This window comes from Ambystoma mexicanum, chromosome 9 (assembly GCF_040938575.1).
Source record: "Ambystoma mexicanum isolate Mex_15411 chromosome 9, UKY_AmexF1_1, whole genome shotgun sequence".
In the NCBI taxonomy this organism is placed as follows: Eukaryota; Metazoa; Chordata; class Amphibia; order Caudata; family Ambystomatidae; genus Ambystoma; species Ambystoma mexicanum.
The window spans coordinates 951,526,397-951,548,007 of NC_090931.1; the positions used below are offsets into that span (position 1 = coordinate 951,526,397).

The 21,611-nt window shown below is 42.4% G+C and overlaps 1 protein-coding gene across 2 annotated transcripts in view; it reads left to right on the forward strand.

Annotated features, from left to right (window-relative positions):
• The window catches only part of ATF2 (activating transcription factor 2), a 1,079,253-nt gene that overhangs the window by 344,068 nt on the left and 713,574 nt on the right, over positions 1 to 21,611 (forward strand). For both annotated transcript variants that reach the window (XM_069616143.1, XM_069616142.1), the window contains one exon: positions 12,457 to 12,553. In XM_069616143.1, coding sequence (XP_069472244.1) covers positions 12,457 to 12,553 — 97 coding nt within the window. The remainder of the gene's footprint in view (positions 1 to 12,456; positions 12,554 to 21,611) is intronic.

Here is a 21,611-nt window from a genome sequence, read left to right on the forward strand (position 1 = left end):
GGACGCTCAGGGCACCAGTCATTTTAGCACAGAGCTGCCACCAGCCCGTACCCTGTTCTGTGGGTCAAACACAGGTGCCCAAAAAACATACACTAGGGGCACAGGGTTGTACCCCTACCCATGGGTGCCATAAGGGTATCTCACGGGTCCGTTCACCAAACCAAAAAGAGAGAGAGCTGCACCGCCAGGAGTCCCACATGACCTCATGCGCGGAAAACACGACAGAACACACGATAAAAAGCAGTAAAGGACAAGGATACAGAGGCCCTGTCCCTCTGATGCATTTCCAGCATCACACTACAGTATTGCAGGAAATGTACATTAAAATATGCACAACAGGAGTGATCCCTTGGAGTTGGCCCAATTCAATATTGATTCCAATACACAAGCGTGTAACCCACGCAGACCCTAATAACTACAAATTACTAGCCATGCTAGATACTAGCAGCAAAGTTTTTGCAATCATTCTGTTACAATTACTGAATAAATGGATTAGCGATAAACATCTGCTAAAGCCCCAACAGCTAGGATTTAGGAAGTAATATTCCACCTTACAGGTTATGTGGGCCATATGCCTGCTGGCCGCTGATGTATTGAGTGGGACTGATGGCGACCTTATCATATGCTTTGTCGATTATTCGACAGTATTTGATTGTGTCGATCGTCCTATCTTGTGGTCTAACCTAGAAAGGTGAAGTATTGACAAATACCTGTTATATTTTGTCAAGGCACTATATACTGACACAACTGTTAAGTTCTGCCTTTCGCAAGACCGAGATATCAGTAACCCTATGCCTACCAATAGGGGTCCAAAACAGGGGTGCCTTCTTGCACCTCTGTTATTTAACCTGTATGTAGCCGACATGTGGAGTTTGAAAGCATGATACAGACCTTTCCGCCACTATTAGGGGGTGGTGCTACTGTGGATGGTTTAGGTAGATTTGACCAGAAAAAAAAATCTGTCTACCTGGGGCTACCATTTTACAGTGCTCCTACATCCTCACAATACTATGCCTTTGGCAAAGCTAACGCTGTGTGACGATGACTGGTATTGAGAGGATTCATCAAGAGGGTTGGAAGAGAGTCAGTAGAGGAACATTTTGAAGTGTATACCAAAGCAATTGTACCATATATATTATATGGTTTAGAAATTGTTCCTGATAATCAGGTGGGTTGGCTAGACAAATTAGAAGGAAAAATACCTGGCCCACTGCTGAGCTTACCCACGACCGTTCCTGTGGCTGCTTTGAGAATGGAATTAGGCACAACTTCCTTATATACTGTTAGGAAACTAACCTGTTGTAATTTATTATTTGAAATAAATCCAGCTAGTGTCATCGTGCAGATCCCCGATATATTTGCTATGTCTAAAGGACATGTAAATTACCAAATGGGTAATTAAGCTCATTTTGAATTTCCAGATAATGTGCAAGATTATGTGGAGAATATTGGTCTGCTCCTGATAGCGGCCGCAGATATTGGTTTTTATCTAAATAAATGAAAGCTTAAGTCACAGGAAGGGGATCGAGTGAGATTTATTGGCATCCTAGAGAACAAACGGCATTATGAGGAGTATGTTAAACAAAGCTTCAAATATCATAAGCTGTGCGGTTATTTGATTAAGGCATTCTCCTACACATTAAGACACGTTATCATGTATCTGCAATTAAATATCTTGCCGATGTTGGAATATGCGAACTCCTTCCAGAAGATACCATGAGAAAAAAGATTGTGTTTGTGTGCCAAATCTATAGAAACTGCAGGCACATCTTGACGCCATGTGAGAAGGTAACTGATCTTTACTTCAAGGGCTTTGTGGGTGTTGGCACCTGGCCAGGCAGTATTGTAACAGAACCGTTTTGGTCTATGATTATGGCGGCAGAGTCGCTTTTGGTCACTGCAGCTGCAATGCATGTCTGGGAGTGCATACAAGGCGTGCTATTAGTGTATTCTCCAAAAATGCAAATAAGCAATAGGGCCGATTCCATTGAATACGCATGGAGGTCGATTCCTGACACTGATGGGCCAATCTATATTAATTTGAAAGATAGCTTTATATATATATCTGAACAGTGTTATTTGCATATGTATCTACTAGCGATTGATAATTTGAACTTGTATATGAATTGTTGGATGAGGATTCCAATAGTGTTGTTTTTATGTGTACATTTTAATTGTTGTTTTAACAGTTTTTTGTTTAGTGTAATGATTTGGTACGACGTTCTTTCATCGTCGGGCATTTCAAAGCCTGCAGTTTAAACGTGTTTGACAGTTTATCGAATTTTTGTGGGGGGGGGGGGGGGGCAGATAAGTGGTTGGGGGTTAGGTATAGTTAAACATAGGTGCAGTTGTGGGGGCTTGGGCTGTGGGACCCCCCCAAAAAAGAAAATAATAATTCGATGAACTGTCAAACACGTTTAAATTGCAGGCGTTGAAATGCCTGACAATGAAATTACATGGAACCGATGATTTGTATGCAAAAGGCTTGATTGTATTAGACATGCGCATTCAAATGTATACGATCTAATTTCATAGCTGCCTTTGATCAGTCCTCCTCCCAAAGTTGCACTCTCTTCATAGCAACTTTAATATGCTCATGTTTTCTTTTGAGGCTTTCTCATGTACATTTCTACGGATAAACAACAATAGAGCACCTGCCTCTACGAGGGCCAGCTTTTGTTACCTTTCCCTTTAGAAATTGCCACAATTCCATAAAACCCCCTTTTTTTTTTTTTACATCAGAAATCTCATTTTGAAGTCATAAATATCCGGGAAACATTTAGGACTTTCGAGAGGTTCAGCGCGGTTCCGGTTTCATTGTATATATTTCATTTAAAATCTCGGAAGACGTCAGAAATGGAGAGAAAAGTAGGGGTGAGAGTCCTGATGGGAGTTTGGGGGGGGGGGGGGCAACAAGAGGAAGCGTACTACTGTTATCCAGGTAGGACGGTAGGTTAAGCTCTGCAGTTTGGGTGTGTAAGGCGCCTTTTGTAGAGATTAGCATGTAACCTGAAAGTCACAGTTTTGATTCTGCATGTTTACGACTCAGCCTTTCATTCTTTAGATGTTTACCTTTCTGTTTTTAGTAAACAGTTCTGTTAAGTATGCTGTATTTAACGTCATTGATTTGTTTGCATATAAAACGGTAGAGGGGGTAATACGATTTATATTGAACACAAAAGTCGCAGGACCTTTGGAAAACAAATGAGGTGATGGCTGGAAGGTGTTGAATTAATCTGAACTTCTGGCATTGCTCTGGGCAACCCTCCAGACCATTGTTCTTCACCTGCCAAGCCATTACAAAAGGGGAAAGACCATATGCAAATCACACCTGGTCCCACCCCAAAAGGGGCAGTCCAGCCCCAACTGATTGGTCACATCCCCTCTGCACGAGACCACAAGCATCCCCAAACATGTCTCCACCTTGTTTGGCCTCATCAGTGAGGAGTAGCTTGGGTCTCTAGGCCCAGCAGGCACGGGACCCACGTCTGGGCATATCCCTCCCACTCAGGGTGACTACAGCAAAACAAAAGAGGTGATGGCTGGAAGGTTTTGAATTAATCTGAAACTCTGGCATTACTCTGGGCAAACCTCCAGACCATTGTTCTCCGCCTGCCAAGCCATTACAAAAGGGGAAAGACCATATGCAAATCAGGCTTGGTACCACCCCAAAAGTGGCAGTCCAGCCTGAACTGCTTAGTCTTATCCCTTCTGCACGAGACCACAGGCATCCCCAAACATGTTTCAGCCTTGTTGGGCCTCATCAGTGAGGAGTAGCTTGGGTCTCTAGGCCCAGCAGGTTAGGGGCCAACGTCTGAGCATACCTGTCCCACTCAGGGTGACTACAGCAAAACAAAAGAGGTGATGGCTGGAAGGTTTCAAATTAATCTGAACCCCTAGCATTGCTTTGGGCAACTCTCCAGACCATCGTGCTTGACCTGCCAAGCCATTACAAAAGGGGAAAGACCATATGCAAATCAGGCTTCAAAGGTAGCCCCGATTTGTGGACATTAGTTTGGCATCTGTATTTAAAAAAAGCTTTGGATCATATTAATTACCAGTTACTTGGAAGGACGGTATACTAGTTCAAATATAGAACAAGCATTGGCACAGCCAACCATTTTGGCTTTTGTGTATGCATGGGGTAGGCACTGCTGTAATGTTACTACCTGGCTAGAAGATGGCAACAGCTGGAAAATGCTGTGATTAACAGGGCATGTGATAGCAGTGCCTGACAAATGCCTACCTGAAACCTATACACAAAAACAGATGGCTTTGTTATTGCTTCTTTTTCACGGGACTTCAGAGCAAGGAACAGATATAAATCAAGTGGCTTAAGGCACCCTTGGTGAAGACATTTTTATTGCACAAATAGCGTGTCTAAGCTGCAATTAAGTTATCAACACTTCTCAGCAGACTGCTTCAAAATAAAACTTGCATGACACAGTTTGATTTTACTGCTTCATCGAACTAGCTCAAAAAGATCCCGGGGACATGTGTTTTGAACGAAAACGGGCAGGTAGTTGGTGACAATGGTCATAAGTATTTGCGTGGACATGGACATTCAGTGGGTGGTTAAATAACCAGAAAACCCCCACAAGATGTTGTCCCTCCTCACATAGCATCTGCCCCCTAGCTTTACTCCAAAGTGACAGGTCTGATTTATAGGTAGCATTTAATAGCCCAAACTAAAAAGGGTCAAAGGGACTAGCCTGCAAATGATAGTTTATCTAGGATTGGATCTTTCATAGATTCACATACTCTTGAATATTTCATGTCGACAGGCCGCTACATTTACAAAAAAGTTTTGATGCATGTACAACTCCCTTTACAATCCCTTTAGTTTTCTAGCCAGCTCATTGCTGGGGCCTTTTACCCTGTGTCCAATGAGGTGGTTAAATATTAAGCTCCACACGCAGATGCCATCTTCAGATTAATTACTGCACGTCATGTGTCTGGCAGTCTTCATGCTGAATGTTCTTTCACTCAAGGTTTTGCTGAAGAAAGTCAAACAGTTTAGCTTAGACATGTTCACAGTTCTCATCCTCCAGATAAGATTATTCTGTTTTTAGCAGGAGTAAAACTCTCACATTTTGCTTTCAAGCCAGGTGTAGACTCTCTGGGATCTCCTCTGGGAGTGTGCTCATGTGTGAAGTGTGTCTTTCTCAGCTCTCCTCTTTTTTTATACTGTACCTTGCTAAATTTCATTTGCCATGACTGAGAAAGGAAATAAGAAATCTCTTTTAAAGAGCTGCTCTCTGTAGAATATTTATGTAGAAGAAACATGATAAATGTCCTTACGGCCTCTACACAGATCATTCCATGGTCAGTTGCATTTTCGGCTAAAACAATGAAGGACAGACACAAGATGTTGATTACCTGGTTGGATGCTGGAACAACAGAAGAGATGAAATGAAAAGGTAGGAAAAATGACATAGCAGAAGATAATTTCCCATTCAGTAGCAGGAGGACGACGCGATACACTGGAAAGCTGCCCCACTACTCAGGATGGGCCGTTCGGAACGTCTGCTTGTCAGGCAATGTTTGTCTTCGCAGTCCTGGCAGAATCCCCCGAGGCAAAGGTTTTAATTACATGAACCACTTTCGCATATAGCACATTTTCCAGAACCTTCTAAGAGTAGCATGGCATTTCCAACATTTGGAGAAAAAAAACTAGGCACAGAACACAGTTCTCTCGCTTGGTCCTAGGTTTAGATCCGAACATCTCAACTGCCTGCTTGGCAGGAAAGAGCCTGCTCCGGAGCCAACTGCATTCAGCACGGTCTGAGCCCAGGGCACTTGCATACATCAATTTCGGCATATGAACCATCTAGAGCCCCGAATTCCTAACTAGCCTTATCTTGCCCCCAAATTCTTCCCGAAAAGTATACTGTAAAACACTGCCACAAAGAGTTGACCCTTGTGCAAAGTGCCTGTAGTGATGGTGCCACTAGTGAAGTACCAAAATATCGGGACAGAGTGGCCATGAAGCCACCTGATAGGGGAATCAACCCTAGGAGGCAGTATTTCGGGGATCCAGCAGAGCCTCTCGCCTCACCAACCTGCTCTGTAAAGATGCTGAAGTAAAAGGTATAGGTTCAGATATAGAGCGGAGTTTGAACATCAAAAAAACTGATGGGAGGTTCAGAGGCCGCTGAAAACAGACATCAGGAGGACTGCACTGTGTGCTGGCTCTACGATGGAGTGGATTGGTTACCTGCGGTCTTACTTGCACCAAAGTATTTGCATGCACAGTAGGTATTGAACATTAGAGGATCTAGGGGAGGATGCATTACACACGTAGGGCCTACCATCATCATTTTTTGAGAATAAAGACTTGCAGGGCCCTGCAGATGCTGTGTCCGGAATGTCTGATTTCAAGATGGCAACCATGGGTTTTAAGCCATGCACAAGTGTTTCAAGGTGCGAAACAGAGAGAATATGGAAATGAGCCACAGTCTCCTATGACTCATTGGGACGATTAGGACCTAGAATGTAGTATGAAAGGAGGTAGCAAGTCAGTTGGTGCCGAAGAGAAAGTAAGAGCAAGAGGGGAGTGTCACTTGAGGATCATTCAGCACAGTCTTTGAAGTACATTTCCAAGACCCTACTGTTGGCTTTAGCCCAGAACTGGGCTACAGCTAAAAAAGCAGAAGAGTCTGACTGGTTGCTAATTTTTGTATGTGAGAAGGAAGGCAACCAAGTCTTCTAAAATATAGTTTGAAGGGGCATAAACAAGACAAGTTCATAACTGAAAGTCAAACTATGCTTATAACGTTTAAGAAAAACAATGTAATTAATTTGTGGAGGTTGGTTTACAATGATTTGTTAACGACCAGACCTTTTCCAGCCAATCCAATCTCAGCTGATGTAAAGGGCTCACTTTAGTAAATTGTTTACCACTCTCACTAATAATCGTGATCTTCTGGCAATTGCTAACTATCATGGATATGAAACATTAGATAGACCATTCAATGGTCTATCACATATAGTTCTAAAAAAGAACCCTACAAAGAACCCTACTATCTGGGCTTACATATTATGTATTCTTTGTTGTCATTTCGACTATGATCTGTGTAGGTCTAGGAATATTGCACCTATTGTTCCAGTTTACAAAAAGGGTGGGAGAGGTGGCCTAAATAATTATTGGCCAATTGCTGTTTTGGACATAGAAAGCAAGGTATTATCAGAAGCGTAGACAGAGTAGAGCCTGAGCGGGCAAGGCCGATCAAAAAATCGGCAAATTCCCACTCAGCAGCACTGTGTGGGAATTTACAGATGTTAATGTCTCTGCGGTGGGCCCATATATATTAGCTTCAGGCCCCACGTGCAAGTCGATTTTGGCTATGCCTCTGGGTACTGGCCCTCTTTATTCTTGAAGAGTGGACGGTGGCCTCTGGCCTATTTTTCAATATTCCAAAGATGGTTTAGAAAGGGCAGGGATACCTCTGTTAAGGTCTTATTACAGGCACTGTATATAAATTCATCTGTATTTTACAAGCCTAGATTTGGCTGCAGCCTTTAACTGGGAGGATAGAAAGGCCCTGTGGCAAAGAACATGAGTGGGATTCCTTAAGGTCTATTGAAAATAATTATGTAACTTAAGCAATAAACCCCTAGTGGGGAGAGGGGGCACTATCGGTCAGGTCATAACCTGGGGCGTCAGTTACAGGGCAGAGTGAATTGAAGGCCTTAATAACCCCCCTTGTGCATTACCTGAGCGGTAATGCTCCCCTGCCATGTCATACCAGGATGCTAATTTTGTTTCCCCCCAAGTTGAGAAACCGCTTGTTTTCTGTTTCGCAACTTGAAAAAAAACTACAATCCAAGATGGCCCCCATGGAAGAAGGGGAAGGGAACTATGCCTAGTCCCTTCTCCCTTTCCATGGTAGCCATTGCCAATGTTTCCGGCGACGGCAAAGGACAAGGTAGCGCCAGGTGTGGAAAAGGGACGTAGGGGGTCAGGGTAAGGGGACGTGGGGTCACCCTTACCTTGGTGCCGGCTGGGGAAGATGGTGACCTCCCGCTCCAAGGAGGCTCAGAATGGGGGCTTTACCGTGTGGCTGCCGCAATCCCCTCGCCGGGTTCTAGTAACTGAAGAGACATATATTTAGGTCATACTGAATAAGGAAGGTCCTGTGTCAGGGAAAATTGAGACCTTTGCCAGCCTGGGGCAGGATTGCTTACTACCTCTCACCCTTTTCAATTTTTACATAACTGCTCTTCAGGGAGCTTTGATCATTGATGCTGTCTTTCCTCCAAAAGTAGGCCATTTAAAAGTGCACTGGCTGGGCTATGCTGAAGATAAGAGTAGTACATGAGTGACGTCATTTGATTTTACATACATAATTGTAATAGGCAAGAACAGACTGATGCCATGGTGATAAAGAAACTGTCTCCGCCTATTAGTCAAGTAAAACAAATTATAGTAAAATTTGGCAGACTTTCACGATCCCACTAATTTTTCAAAAACAAAAGTTACTCTGCCTATTTTATATGGTTTAGAAAGTTAGCTTAATACATTATAGGTATCTCTCTATTTTCGAGAGGAAACTCTGCAAATGTGTACTTAAGTTACCGTCCTAGTTGCCACTGGCAGCTTATAAACTTGGAATGATTTCCTGGGAAGCTTTAAGACACATTTCAAATGTATTTACGATAATCCGAGCATCCCACTCCCTGGCTCTCTTTATTATGGACGTTTAACTATGTTTAAAGGAGGCAGAGTTCCTATATTAACCGTTTTTATGCAACAACGTGATTCATGTATATTGGAATTTAATTTTATAGCCCAGTGATGTTTATAATCACTCTATATTAAATAAAAAATGTGGGACTTTCTTTGGTTACATAATGAACTTGTAATTAGGAAATATGCAACCCAACCAAAATGCATACGATTTCCAAGAGAATCAGGAACTCTGCTGAAGTATTTAAATGTCCCTGACCTACACACAGATGCACCTATATTAGGCTAAATCCCCTACCCCTTAACCTGCACTTTCCCTTCTGGGCTCCGTCCACCTACACCAGCCTGGCTGGGCCTGCACCCCACTTATTCCATTCCAGCTATGTCCCTCGCACTTAGCACATGGACCTTCCTCCCCTGCACTCTATGCATTCCCCTGGCACTTGTCTGCCTGGCGTCCCCCTGGCATTCGCATAAACCATGGTCCCTTCCTCCCTGACTGGTACTCCCCCCCCCCCCCTCTCTCCAGCCCCAGCACCTGTTACTGCACTTGCACAATCCGAATGACACAAGGCCTAGTAGGACAGTTTTTTGTGTTTTTCATCCATGTTCCCACCCCCCTCCCTTCACCCCCCCTTTGTCTTGTTGCGGCTTGAAACACCTTTTGCTGTATAGATGCATTATAAATACCCAATAAATAAAATGTAATCTGTTAGCCGGATTTGGGTTGTTTGACCGAAGTGAAAAGATTTGCGCCGGAATTTACCATAGTCCATTTCGCTGCAAATCTGTTTTCACTTTGGCAAAAGCAATCAAATCTTGTACTTACCTTTTTTTCTTACCAGCGCCGCCGCTTCACCTGCAACCCTGCAGCGTCAGATCCGTCCCTCTAACGCGGGTCGGATCTGACGCATAAGGGGTCTTTTTTTTCTTTTTAAAAAAATAAATATTTAAGCTGTCGGGTGCAAGGGACACCCCTGCATCACTGCTGATGCTTTAGTGAACAAGGGTGTGGAGGACACCCCTACAGACCCCACTCCCCTTGTCGATCAAATCTTTGATCAAATCTCCCATTCAACCTGTTTAATTCGGTCATATTGGGTATTGCCCTGTTAGCCACTCTTGAAAGAACGGGACTCAGATGTCGAATTTCGAAAGAGCTACAAACCTGTCATCTATGTGGGGGTCAGACAGAGACTTAAAAACAGCTAACCATTTTATAATCTACTGCCCAGGCATCTACAATTCTTGTGGGGGAAGGGGGCGATTAGTCCATAATTCTGATTTCCTCTCCACCTAAGTAGTTTGGTGCAGAGTTATGTTGGACCAGCAGATTTTCTTTACATTATGGTGGTCATTATGTTTGTACTCTCATGAGTGAAACTATTTTGTAACTATGGATTTTATGTCTTTACACGATTCATGATCTTGTTGTTTTGTAAGTGTCCATTTGCCATGTATGTTGACTTTGTATTTAAAATTGTATTTACAAAACTCATTCTGGTTATTTGTGAAAGGTTTGATTCAAGCCATATCACAATAAATATATAATTTCAACGGAGGATGATAATTCTGAAGTATGTAGAGTTCCTGCTTCTCCATATTTCAAGAAGTTACTGTGGAAAGGCTAGTTGGGCTTTGGCAGAAAAAGTCACGTGTTTAGCATGCACGAAGCAGCCATTCATCTTTTTGATTTGGCTTACCATTGAGGTTGGTAACATTAAAGGGGGCATTTACTGCCACCTCTAAAAAAAAAAAAAAAAAAAGGGCTGTTGAGCTATGCCTAAGCCAGCCATTCATCCCTCTGGCAGTGCTTGAATATGATTTTGAAGGCAAATACTGCACTGTTAGTTAATGGCAGCCCTATAGATGGGAAAGATCTTCAAAACACGTCTTTCCACTAAGCAAGCATTTGTTTTTAAGGATGATTCATTTTGCAGCTAACGACGGAGTAAATCATTATGTGTATATGAACCGAACCGCGCAAGAGTTGCAAGCCATTGCCCCTTGTTTCGCGGAACATCTGCTAGCAGGCGAGTTTCTGACCTTTTACCTGCTGTTCTACAAATAATCATCAGTCTGAAAATGTCATGAAGTGAACTTGACTCTTAACATGCAAACTAGTGTTAGTTCAAAACGTCTGTAGTATGGATTTACCTTGCAATTTCACCTGATTTGATTTTTGGATTAATACATTTACCCGGGCCGACTACAGTAGTTGCTGATGGCAAAAGGCATGCACGACACCCCTGCCAATGCTTTGACTTCTGGTGTTTTATTATATGACACATTTAGTTATGAACCTATTGCCTGAATTAAGATCTTCAGGAGAACGGTGGCAGCCTCTTGTGTAGAATAGAGTGTAGAATACAACAGGAGTTGCAAAAGTAAAGACATGGAGCTCCACTTCCAAACTTTGCTCCTGTCCGTTTAGATCTCCTTGTACTTCACAAGCCAATGATCCCAGTAAACAACTATATGCACTGGAAACCACAACGGGAAATAATTTGCTTATATTCTCAACATCCACTCATATCCCTTCAAAAGATCTCACCCAAACTTACAAGCTTGGTTCATTACAAAAATATTCCGCTTGGGTCATGCCAAGGTTCGTATTTTCATATGTTTTGTAGAAATAGGTACTCAAGTTGATAACAGTAAATATGACGGATAGGCCAGTGCCTTCAGAAATTTTAGAGGACTACTTGTTCAGCAAGCCTAGAAGCATACAAGGATGCACGTCGTCACTAGGCTTCTATTGGTGGCTGCAAACTTTCTAAAGGAATCGTTTGTCCATCCCTTCTATGAAGCAGCATTTACGCCACACGCTTCTTTCTCTCCAAGATTCCTGTTGAGCTCAGGTCTTCACACTTGAAAAACTGGCTTCATGGAGGGCATTTCTTAAGCAAAGAGCACACGCCAGGCACTTTCTGCTTCTGATCACTTCATGTGTAAAGGTGACACTTGTCCGTAAACCACATTCTTTATTTTTCCAATTGTGCGTTTAGAGTTCCAGAAACGCACAGGTAGTACTGACTGCACACCTGAAATTCATTGGAGAAATTTTGAGAATCAATTAATTGTTGCCAGAAAACCTTTGGACTAAATGTAAAGGCACTTACAGGTAAGTAACTATTCTATTTCGAGCTACTCCCTATTTGTGAAACATGTGGCTGGTATTGCAAAGGTACCAGGCGTTGACACTATTAAGTCTCGAGGGACTCCGTTTAAAAACAAATATCCCATGCCTAATTTGTGAGAACCAAAATTGCAGCAAAGTGGGCTGTGCTTGAGGCTGCAGGTCCTATTTTCTTTAGACACGGGAGTAAAGGTGCCACATAATGTACCTTTATTTTCTTTCTGGATTCGACCATAGTTTTGAATAGTTTGTACAGCATGCTGCTTTCATTTACCTTCAGATAAGAGCCAATTAAGGACTCTGAGCTTCTTCCCACTGAGTGGAACCAGTATTTGGAGCTATTCTCCCAATATAATGATCCACAAAGGAGACTATTATAGATAAGAAGATCTTTCTTCTATGTATTTACACCTTGCAGTTGGCCAATACATTATTGGCGTGTGGTTGCATTTGTAAAGGTTGCAGATTAATAAATAGATTTGAAGCTGCAAACTTTTATTTGTTTCAAGTTATGCAAGATGTTCAGTTTTATTTTTGTTTTCACCAAATGCTTACTTTTAAATCGAATGCATGCGGCTCATATGTGAGCTTTCACACATACCTTACATGTTTGATCTCTTTTCTACAGCGTTTTACCAATGAGGATCATTTGTCTGTCCATAAGCATAAACATGAGATGACATTGAAGTTTGGCCCTGCACGCAATGACAGCGTCATTGTTGCTGGTTAGTACCTATTTACATTACTCATTTCTGGTTTACTTTTGCTTAGATGTTTTCTCTTTCTTGCTCTCACACTCTCTCTCATCACAAACGGTGATCATGCCAGCTCCTAATTTCAGAATAGCAGAATGAGCACCATTTGTGTAAGGCAGAGAGGTACAGGTTTCATTTGCTAATTAGAATGTGTGGAGGTATGTTTTTGCAGCAACAAAAAGATAACGAGCGCTGTTTAGATTAATATTTATTTTCTTTACTGTGCAGAATTGGTTAATTACAATCTTATATACACAGTTTATTACCACAGTTAACAGTTAAAAAAAAAATACTTACAAAACAATCTTCATCCAACAGGATTGCATAAAAATGTTCTTCCAAATATAAAAAGCAGCCCCACATATATCTGAGATATGGCTGCATAAAATACTGCCCAAAATTGGTCTGGGGTTATCGAGGCCAAATCACCTACTTTATCCATGTAACCCGTTGAGTAGAAATTATGTAACTTTGGAACTGAGTTTCAACCATCTGTATATTCTTTACAGGGGAGTATGTTAAAACATAAGAACATCATGAATCTTTTAAAATAGGGTTTACCATATTTCAATAAATAACCACTCGGTTTACCAATTTTAAAACCTTGCAAAATGTAATAAGCATATCTCTCTTTAGTACTAAGATGCTCCAAGAATTTTTATCATATCTAATTCTAATACCTTCTTCCTCAGTAGTGGGTTAAAACAGGGATCCTTACTATTGTGTTAAATATTGTTTAGATGAATGTCGTTAAGAAACAAATGTACATACAATTTTAACATGTTATAATGAGTGTTAATGTATCTAGATCTAGCAACTTTAGCAATAAGTCCAAAAAGGCTAGCTTGTTCTTCGTGTCTCATGATCTTGTTATATAGTTTGACACATCAAGTTTTCCTCGGCATAGAAAGAGAAACCATACCCAGTTCACATCTAATAGCTTTGATCGGAATTGCACTAGGAAGCCTGAGCACAGGTTTCCAAAACCTGCCCTCTAGTGTATCCAACCATAGTACATATTTCTCCTTGAGTGCCTCCAATGCGTACAGAACTCCCAGAACAATACTGCCTTTAGAAATTAGATTAATAATAATTAATGCTTGTATTAATAATACTAATAATACAAATTAAGCAAAAAGTATGTCCAGATGCCTCTTGCTGCCTGACAGCATATCACCAACGTCTCAGGGAGAGAAACCACACATTGGTGTCCTTTCATCCAGACACTCTCCTTCCTTTCCAACTTGTTGGAAATCCTGCTACTATAGCATACCCAACGAGGAAAATGCTTTAATGATGCTGCAATCTTCAGCTTTAGAATTCATAGTTATGGAAATCCATGCTATGCAAGCCTCCTTTCAGGTGCTTTGGTAGCCCACTCACCTATGTAACTGGCTTCAGTGGCCCTGCCACCTTTTTCTGTTTCCCCTCTTGGCAGTCTGGTAAGGGAGCTGCTCTACCCATCTTTCCTAATGTATTATCTGGGCAGTAGTTTTTTATATTGTTTGAAGTCCGTTCCTGTTTTTTTTATTTTTATTTTTTTAGCAGAACCGTTTTTTGTTGCTTTTATGATGTGCATTATTTACCCTCACACACCTATTTTTGTTTTTTAAATTAAAAAGTGGTTCCATTTATTTTTTTATAACTTATTTACAATACCTCCTTTTAGTGTCGCATACTGAATAGCTTCGAAGCGGCCACTGCACATGTCCTCTCTCGGCAGTTGATCCAAAAGGAGCCTTTCATACAAGGCTTTGTATTGGCCGCAAAAGTGTTTATCAGTACTGGCAGAAGGTAGTATCTCCAGTTTGTGGACTTTCGGCAGGCTCTTCAGGGACTGTTGCTTCTGGATCTTCGGCCACACAGATACCTGCTAAGCCTACCTGTGTGCAGAGGGGGATCAGCACCAATCCTTTGGTTCCAGACAAAATCATGACAGTATTTTATAGGGCCCTCAATACATTGTCTCTTAAACGTACAGATGTCACCTGCGTGGGGTTGGTTAGTCTATTCCTTAATCCTGTGGAAAGGCAGGTATGACACCATCCTGAAGAGGTTGAGCACGGTTCCTTTCATAAACCTGCTGCTTCAGTACCAGAGGATCTGGCATATGACAACAGTCTTTGCTTTCCACCTCCAATCTTCTCTTCATTGTTAGATTTTGCAAGATAAAGGCAACAAGAGAAAGCATGACTCTGAGTCGTACCAGAGCAGATTTATTGGCACTGTGTTTAATTTGTAAAACAACAAGTGCCAGGAACCTCAATTTTGTCTTAGCTGAACCTTCAGTACTTTTGTATTGTCCAGCCGGTGAAATGCCTGGAAGACTTATTTTTTGCAACTATTTGACATTATGTATAGTATTGCAACTATTTGACATTATATCATTAATGTAGAAATGTCAAACAAAATGGTGCGTGCACAAAGATATTTGGCCTAGTGAGTTGAACAAAACTGAATGCTATTTACGTGAGACAGTGACAAACGAATAATAACTTAATTCTGTGTTGCTAGGGAACCGGTACTGATAGCAGAAAGTATGAAAACTATTGTTCTAGTGACTGGCAATAATGGAGGGTACTGCTCACATCCATTCATAATACTAAGAACAATCATAGTGGTAAAGTACTGGAATTACAGGTATTCTCATTAGTAGTACTTAAGTTACCAGGCCTGGAAGGATAAAAGTCTGTGTTGGTCCACAGATGTTTAACAGCTGCATGAACCTCCTCTGGAATCTCCTGCCTGTATATTTTTCCTTGCTAAGCCACTCAATATTTACCTCCAGCCCAACTCAACAGCCACCATTATCACTTTGGGGTCCCGGAGTTGGGAATCGAAATGGACAGTACACAATACTCACTGCAGCTTTATGATGCAGAAGAGTTCTAGAAAGCACGGCATCAGTTTTTGGTGGGTCTGTGGCAAATGTATTTGTTTGGATGAGAGCCATACCACATCATGGGCCTGTTAAAGAGGGGCTGGCCTTCTATTCTTCTCTGCATACTTTTCATACTGTTCCTTCACTTTTCTTACATTTGTTTGTGCTTCATTGTGCACATGTAACAATTTCTTAGCCACAAACACATAACTTTTGCTGAAATCCGGGGTAAGGGGTGGGATGTCCAAATGTCATGTAGCCAGTAATGTCCGAAGGATCCCAATAGAGTGAGTGATAAAAATCTTTATTCGGAACTATAAATTCCCATCAAAGAATAGACATATAAAATGTTACAACAATAGAAACATTTAAATACAGTCAAAATCATGTAATCCACGAAGGTTTACTGGAATCATTTATCAGTACATAAAAATTGCCTATGTAACATAAGTGCCGGTTCAGTATACAAATACACTTTATGAGTCAGCTGCAAATCTGGGGCTGATAATAAAAATGTAAGTGCTAATAGCACATGTCTGATGGAGGTTCTTAGTGCTGGGATTATAAAAATCTTTCTTAGATTTGTTAGGGTGGGACAAAAAATAGAAAATGCAATAAATAATTGTTGTCACTCTCCCAGCTAGGACAGTTTCTCCTCAAAGTGCGATTTGTTGGTAAAGAGGGCACCCTTTCTCCTATGAACAAGAGCTTTTCTCTGAGGGCCATAACTGCTCTTTCCCTTGGGGTGTCAAACCATTGTACATTTGCTGGCCTTGCCTTTTTAAAGGCAACATTTCGATAATAAAATTGGACACTTCGTCTCTGCAAGTCATTTGTGTTCCTTATTCTTGCTCTTTGAGGGCAGAAGGCCTCTATGAGCTCTCCTTTGCAAAAATTGGTACATATTGGCGAAACGATGTGAAATTGTTTAAGGAACAATGCTTCACCAAGCCACAAACCCACAAATACTACCACAAACACATTTTGACTTTAATATAGATATATAAATAAGCGAGCGTGCATCTGTACATGTATACATATTAAATAAATAACCATTTCAATACTAAATAGTCATCCCAATACAGGTGAGGTGTCGATAAGCAATTCTTCACAATATTCTCATCATGGCAGATAACCAGTCCAGTTTCCCCATTGACACTTGGATAACCACAGTCAATGTAAATGAGGAAACTATTATTGAAAACACATATTAAGTAAAACATTATTTCCCCAGTTTATATAGTAGTTCAGCTGCCACACACTTTACGCGTTTAGTTAACTGTGACACTAAGCAGTTGGTTTTAAAACCTCCCCTTCATTTACTAAATATCTGGACAGTCCCTCTTTGTGCAGCAAGGAAATTAGTGTTCATAGCTTTGGATGCAGATATTAGTATGACACAATCCAAGTGATGCAGTCCATTAAGAATAAAGACCTGAAGGCCACCAGGGGGCATGTCGATGCAGGTAGCAAAAATGTTGAGCTCCTCACGCACTGAATGGAACAGGACCTGAGCTCCCCGTTTGCACTCTTGGAGGTGACATCAAAAGATGGCAAAGCCGTCCATACCACCCCGAGCACCCACGTTCCTGATTGGGTGACGATCTGAGACCGGGTGACAGAACAACTGTCCTCTAACTGGCTGATGTTGTGCTGCGACCCGGTCAACGGCTCTGGAGCGCTGACAGAAGAGCCTGGGGTAGACTGAAGGATTCGAGCTGCAAGGCTGCGATAAAAGAAGGAGGTGGGCACTCGGCCCATTGACAACATACGCTCATCAGACTTCCAGGACATCAAACATATCCCCTGGTGGCTGTTTACAGACCCCTGCTGCAGAACGCAGAGCCCTGAAAGTGCGATCAGGCCTAGTGAACGCTGAGGTGTGGGGGGGTCAAGGAAGGAAGGTGAGCCTGGACCCGGGAGGTCGGCAGAGAACGAGGAATTCAGAAGGGACACTCCCATGGGTACTGTACGCCGGAGTCCGATAACACTGACCTCAGCGGAAAAACAGAGATTCCCCTCCCCTACTGGGCCCAGGCAGAAGTCACCAGGTTCAAGATAGGTGGGGACTAAGCAAGCTGGAAGACATATGAACCCCAGGTACCAGATTCTAAAGGGGAAGTTCACTCAAATTGTTATTGGGGCCATAATAAAAAAAGAAGCATTATTTTACATATGACCTTTTTTGTAAAAAATGTTTTATCGGCAAACGAGCCTCAAAATCATACATTTCAAGCACTAGGAGGCATCCATTTTGTGAAATGATTGAGCCTCCTGTGCTTATGTTAACTCTGCTTGCGTGGCAATAATCAAGCAAAATCTCCCTACTGGGAGCTTTTGCTTATTGCTGCCGGAGAGGCTACAGTGTTGTATTGATAATTACAGTTACTTTCTTTTTAAGTTTTCAGGGCTCCCCTGGCACGGGAGTGCCCTGGAAACTTCAGCCGGCGGCATAGTGTTCATAATTGCTGGTATTTTCTTTTTAAGTTTCCAGGGCTCCCTCCTCCGGACCACGTCAATTACTGAAGGTCACGCCAATTAATAATATTCTGCCACCCGCCGCATCGGCGGGTGGTGGAATATTAATAATTGCGGGCCGGGGAGCCCTGGAAACTTAAAAAGAAAGTGCAATTATTTATTAATATTCCGTGGCCTGCTGTAATCGGCAGGCGGCGTAGTGTTCATAATAGCTGGTACGTTTATTTTACGTAGGAGCCCTGACAACTTAAAAAGAAAGTAACTGCAATTCTCAATACAACGCTGGCAGGCTGTAGCCTGCCTGCATTCTCTGCTTCCTGGCAACAGTAAGCAAAAGCTCCCAGTAGCGAGGCTTTTCTTGATTATTGCAGCAAGAGCAGAGTTAACATAAGCACAGGAAGCTCATTCATTTCCCAAAATGGATGCCCCTAGTGCTGACTGTGAGGCTCATTTGCCGAAAAGTTTACATAGGAAATGTTTGTAAAAACATGTTTTATGTATATTTTTTATTATGATGCATCTTTTAAAGGAATATAATTTTTGAGTGAAGTCCCCCTTTAAGTATAGTTGGGGTGGTACGCGACCTCAGGGTGTGCTGCTCAATGGGAAACAGCGCCGCTCACACCCAGGCCTGAGTTTGAAGATGGCTAATGGGGACGAGGAGGAGCCGGATTACCCTCCCAAGACGTTCCTAAAACGTCTCACGAAACATTCTCGCTACAATGGTGGTCAATTGGTCTTTTGCCTATGGAGACCCTCCTATAATCATAACTTGGAGGCATTACTGAGGAGGGGAATGGCCAACGGCAAAGGAGCCACAGAGTAAGTGACGCACCATGAGGAGAACCAGGTCACCCTTACTGTTGGGGCACTCCACTCGAACATGTAAAGAGGGGCACCAGGACTTCTAAAGGCACCAAGCATTCAGAATGAGGGAGTAAGTTCCCTATCCCCTGAGCGGAGGGCGGTACAAATTGAACTGAATAGTACTAATGCACTAGGAGGATCTGAAAGGTCTCGAAGGGCACATCATGACTAAACCCAGTACTCCCTATGAGTTTGCAAGTGGCCCTACAACAGGTCCAGCAATGAGGGAACGATCATTAATGAAAGATGACATAGCGGCCTTCCTGGGGGAGTTTAGTGTGATAAGGATGAACATTGGCTGTATAATTGATGGGCTAGACAAGAAAGTGGAAACCCTGCAGGATCGGGTGCTGGGGCTCAAAGCCAATCACTCATCATTCGACGTTCTAGAAACTCAATTGGACATGAGAATTTCTGAGCTTGAGAGAAGAGGAGGCAAAACTGAAATGTTATGATTTTGAAAACTAGGAGAGACGGAACAACCTTTGATTCTTTGGTCACCCTGAAGAAGAAGGCTAAACCGGGACAAAACTAAGAAGAACCGTTCAGGAAATAATACAAATCCTGCAGGGTAAGGAGTACGGGGGCAAATTGATCGACAGGGCGCACCGAGCAGGAGGTGAAGGATGGGGACTGAGATCGGTCCCGCTACGTTTCATTATTACACAGAGAAATCTAAAGTTCTTGAGAAGGCGAGGAAGGCAGGCTTCATCAATTCTGGCCCAGCCAAGATAACTGTCTTTAAAGATCTGTCTGGGTTCACCCTAACCAGGCACCATCAATATGGTCCTTTAAACCAATGGTTGAGAAACAAAGGAGTGCGTTACAGTTGGAGGTTCAATTTTTGATAGTATTTGAATTCAATGGTACAAAGTATAATTTTGTCACAGAAGATGACATTTAACGGGTTTCGAGTGAATTGTCAAAGGAAATACACAGCTAGAGACGTTGGACCTAAAGAAAGAAGAAGAGTCCCGGTATCCAGAAAATTAAAAAGGCTCCACACCACAGCACCGGAAAAGGAGTGTAGGAATTTAAAGTTGAAATATTGCTACAGAAACATCATAGCCTGTATCAAGTGGGCGCTTTTGGGGACACTTAATTCAGGGGCAACTCTAATGTTATGGTTGAGAGATCGGAGAATGGTAACTTCATAGAGTGACATGGGAGGGGCTGAGAGGAGGCCAAGAATCAAGTTGAAACATCCAGTGGTGTGAACAATATGGCTGAATGAATATAAGTGATTGTTGGGGGTACGAATAATTGTTTTATGAAGAAGAGGAGGGAGGTGGACACGTTTTTACCAGGTGGTCCATATCGAGCGGGTCAAGCGTGGCAATCTTGGGCTGCATGCCAATGGGGGGTGGGAGTTTGAGGGAAGCATTTTGAATATCCCCAAATCTTTGGTGGGAGTAAACAATGAAGCAGTAGATTATATGTTTGGGTTACTTAGATTGATACAGATACTAGAAAATGGAATTACAGGGGTCAAGTTGGAAAAGGAAATTCTAGACAATGGTTGAAGATATTGAGATAATGTAAGATCTCTCAATGTGTGAGAGGTCTCAATTCCCCAGTTAAGAGCTGTGTGACTTACAGGGAATTCAAGCGCTCAAAATTGGATATGCTCTACCTTCAGGAGACACACTGGGAGAAGGGGTGGGAAATACTACTCAGAGGGTAGGGAATTGACCGAATTCATGTGGCCTCAGGCCCCGTAAAGAAGGGAGGGCTTTCTCTAGTGGTTGGGAATCAATGCCAACTGGTGGTCGAAAAAAAGATTGTAGGGTAGGGGGTAGGTACCTATTTTTGAAGGGTTCCTTCCAAGGAATGAAGATTACGATCGGGGTGCTGTACAGCCCGAACACAGCACGCATTCTCTTTTGGGACAATGTAGCCAATAAGATCATGCTGTTTGTTGAAGGGACGCTCATAGTGTGTGGCGACTTTAATATGATCATTAACCCCAACAGGGACAGGAAGAGGATGACACCCCAAGGGACCCACCCGCTACCAAGCACTGACTCAATATGATTTTGAGAAATTAATCTTGAACTGGGAATTGCACTGACAGTCAGTGCAGGGGGTGGGCAGACCATCCATTTACCTATCAGTCAGTGGTTCACAATTCATATTTTAGACTAGATTTGATCTTGGGGGTTGCAGGGATGAAGCCCAAGGTTAAAGATGTTGCGCTCGTGTTGATCTCCTCGTCTGACCACAAAGGAGTCATTGTCAGAATAGGCGATTGGTCGGAGTCGTCCAGGAGAGGCAGGTGGACATGCAATGATTTACTCCTTAAAGATAGAGAAGTAACACAAACTCTTCTATCTAGTATTAAAGAGTACTTTCAGATGAATGATGATGGTGAAGTGAGCCCTGCAATGCTGTAGGAGAGCTTCAAGGTGACAATACAGGGTGAATTAATTAGGATCGGTTTCCAGAACAAAAAATTGAACGTCCTGCTGGTGGAATCTAGGTTGAGGGGTATAATCGAGTCTCTCAACTGGGGATCCTGGGCAAAACCTATATTAACATGTCAACCTCGAAACAACTTAAGATCTGCAAATCGCAATTTCAGGCCCTCATGGCCCACGAGACAGACATGAAACTACAATTCCTGAAACCGAAATATTATGAGAAGGGGGAGAAGGTTGACAAGATCCTGGTGCACTTGTGACTCCCAGGTGGTTTATTATCACAACGGTATAGCTAGAAAATTAATAAAATTCAATGGGAAATTGAATGACCCAGAATATAGAGGCTGGGCCATCTAATAGAGGACTTAATGGATCCCTTGAT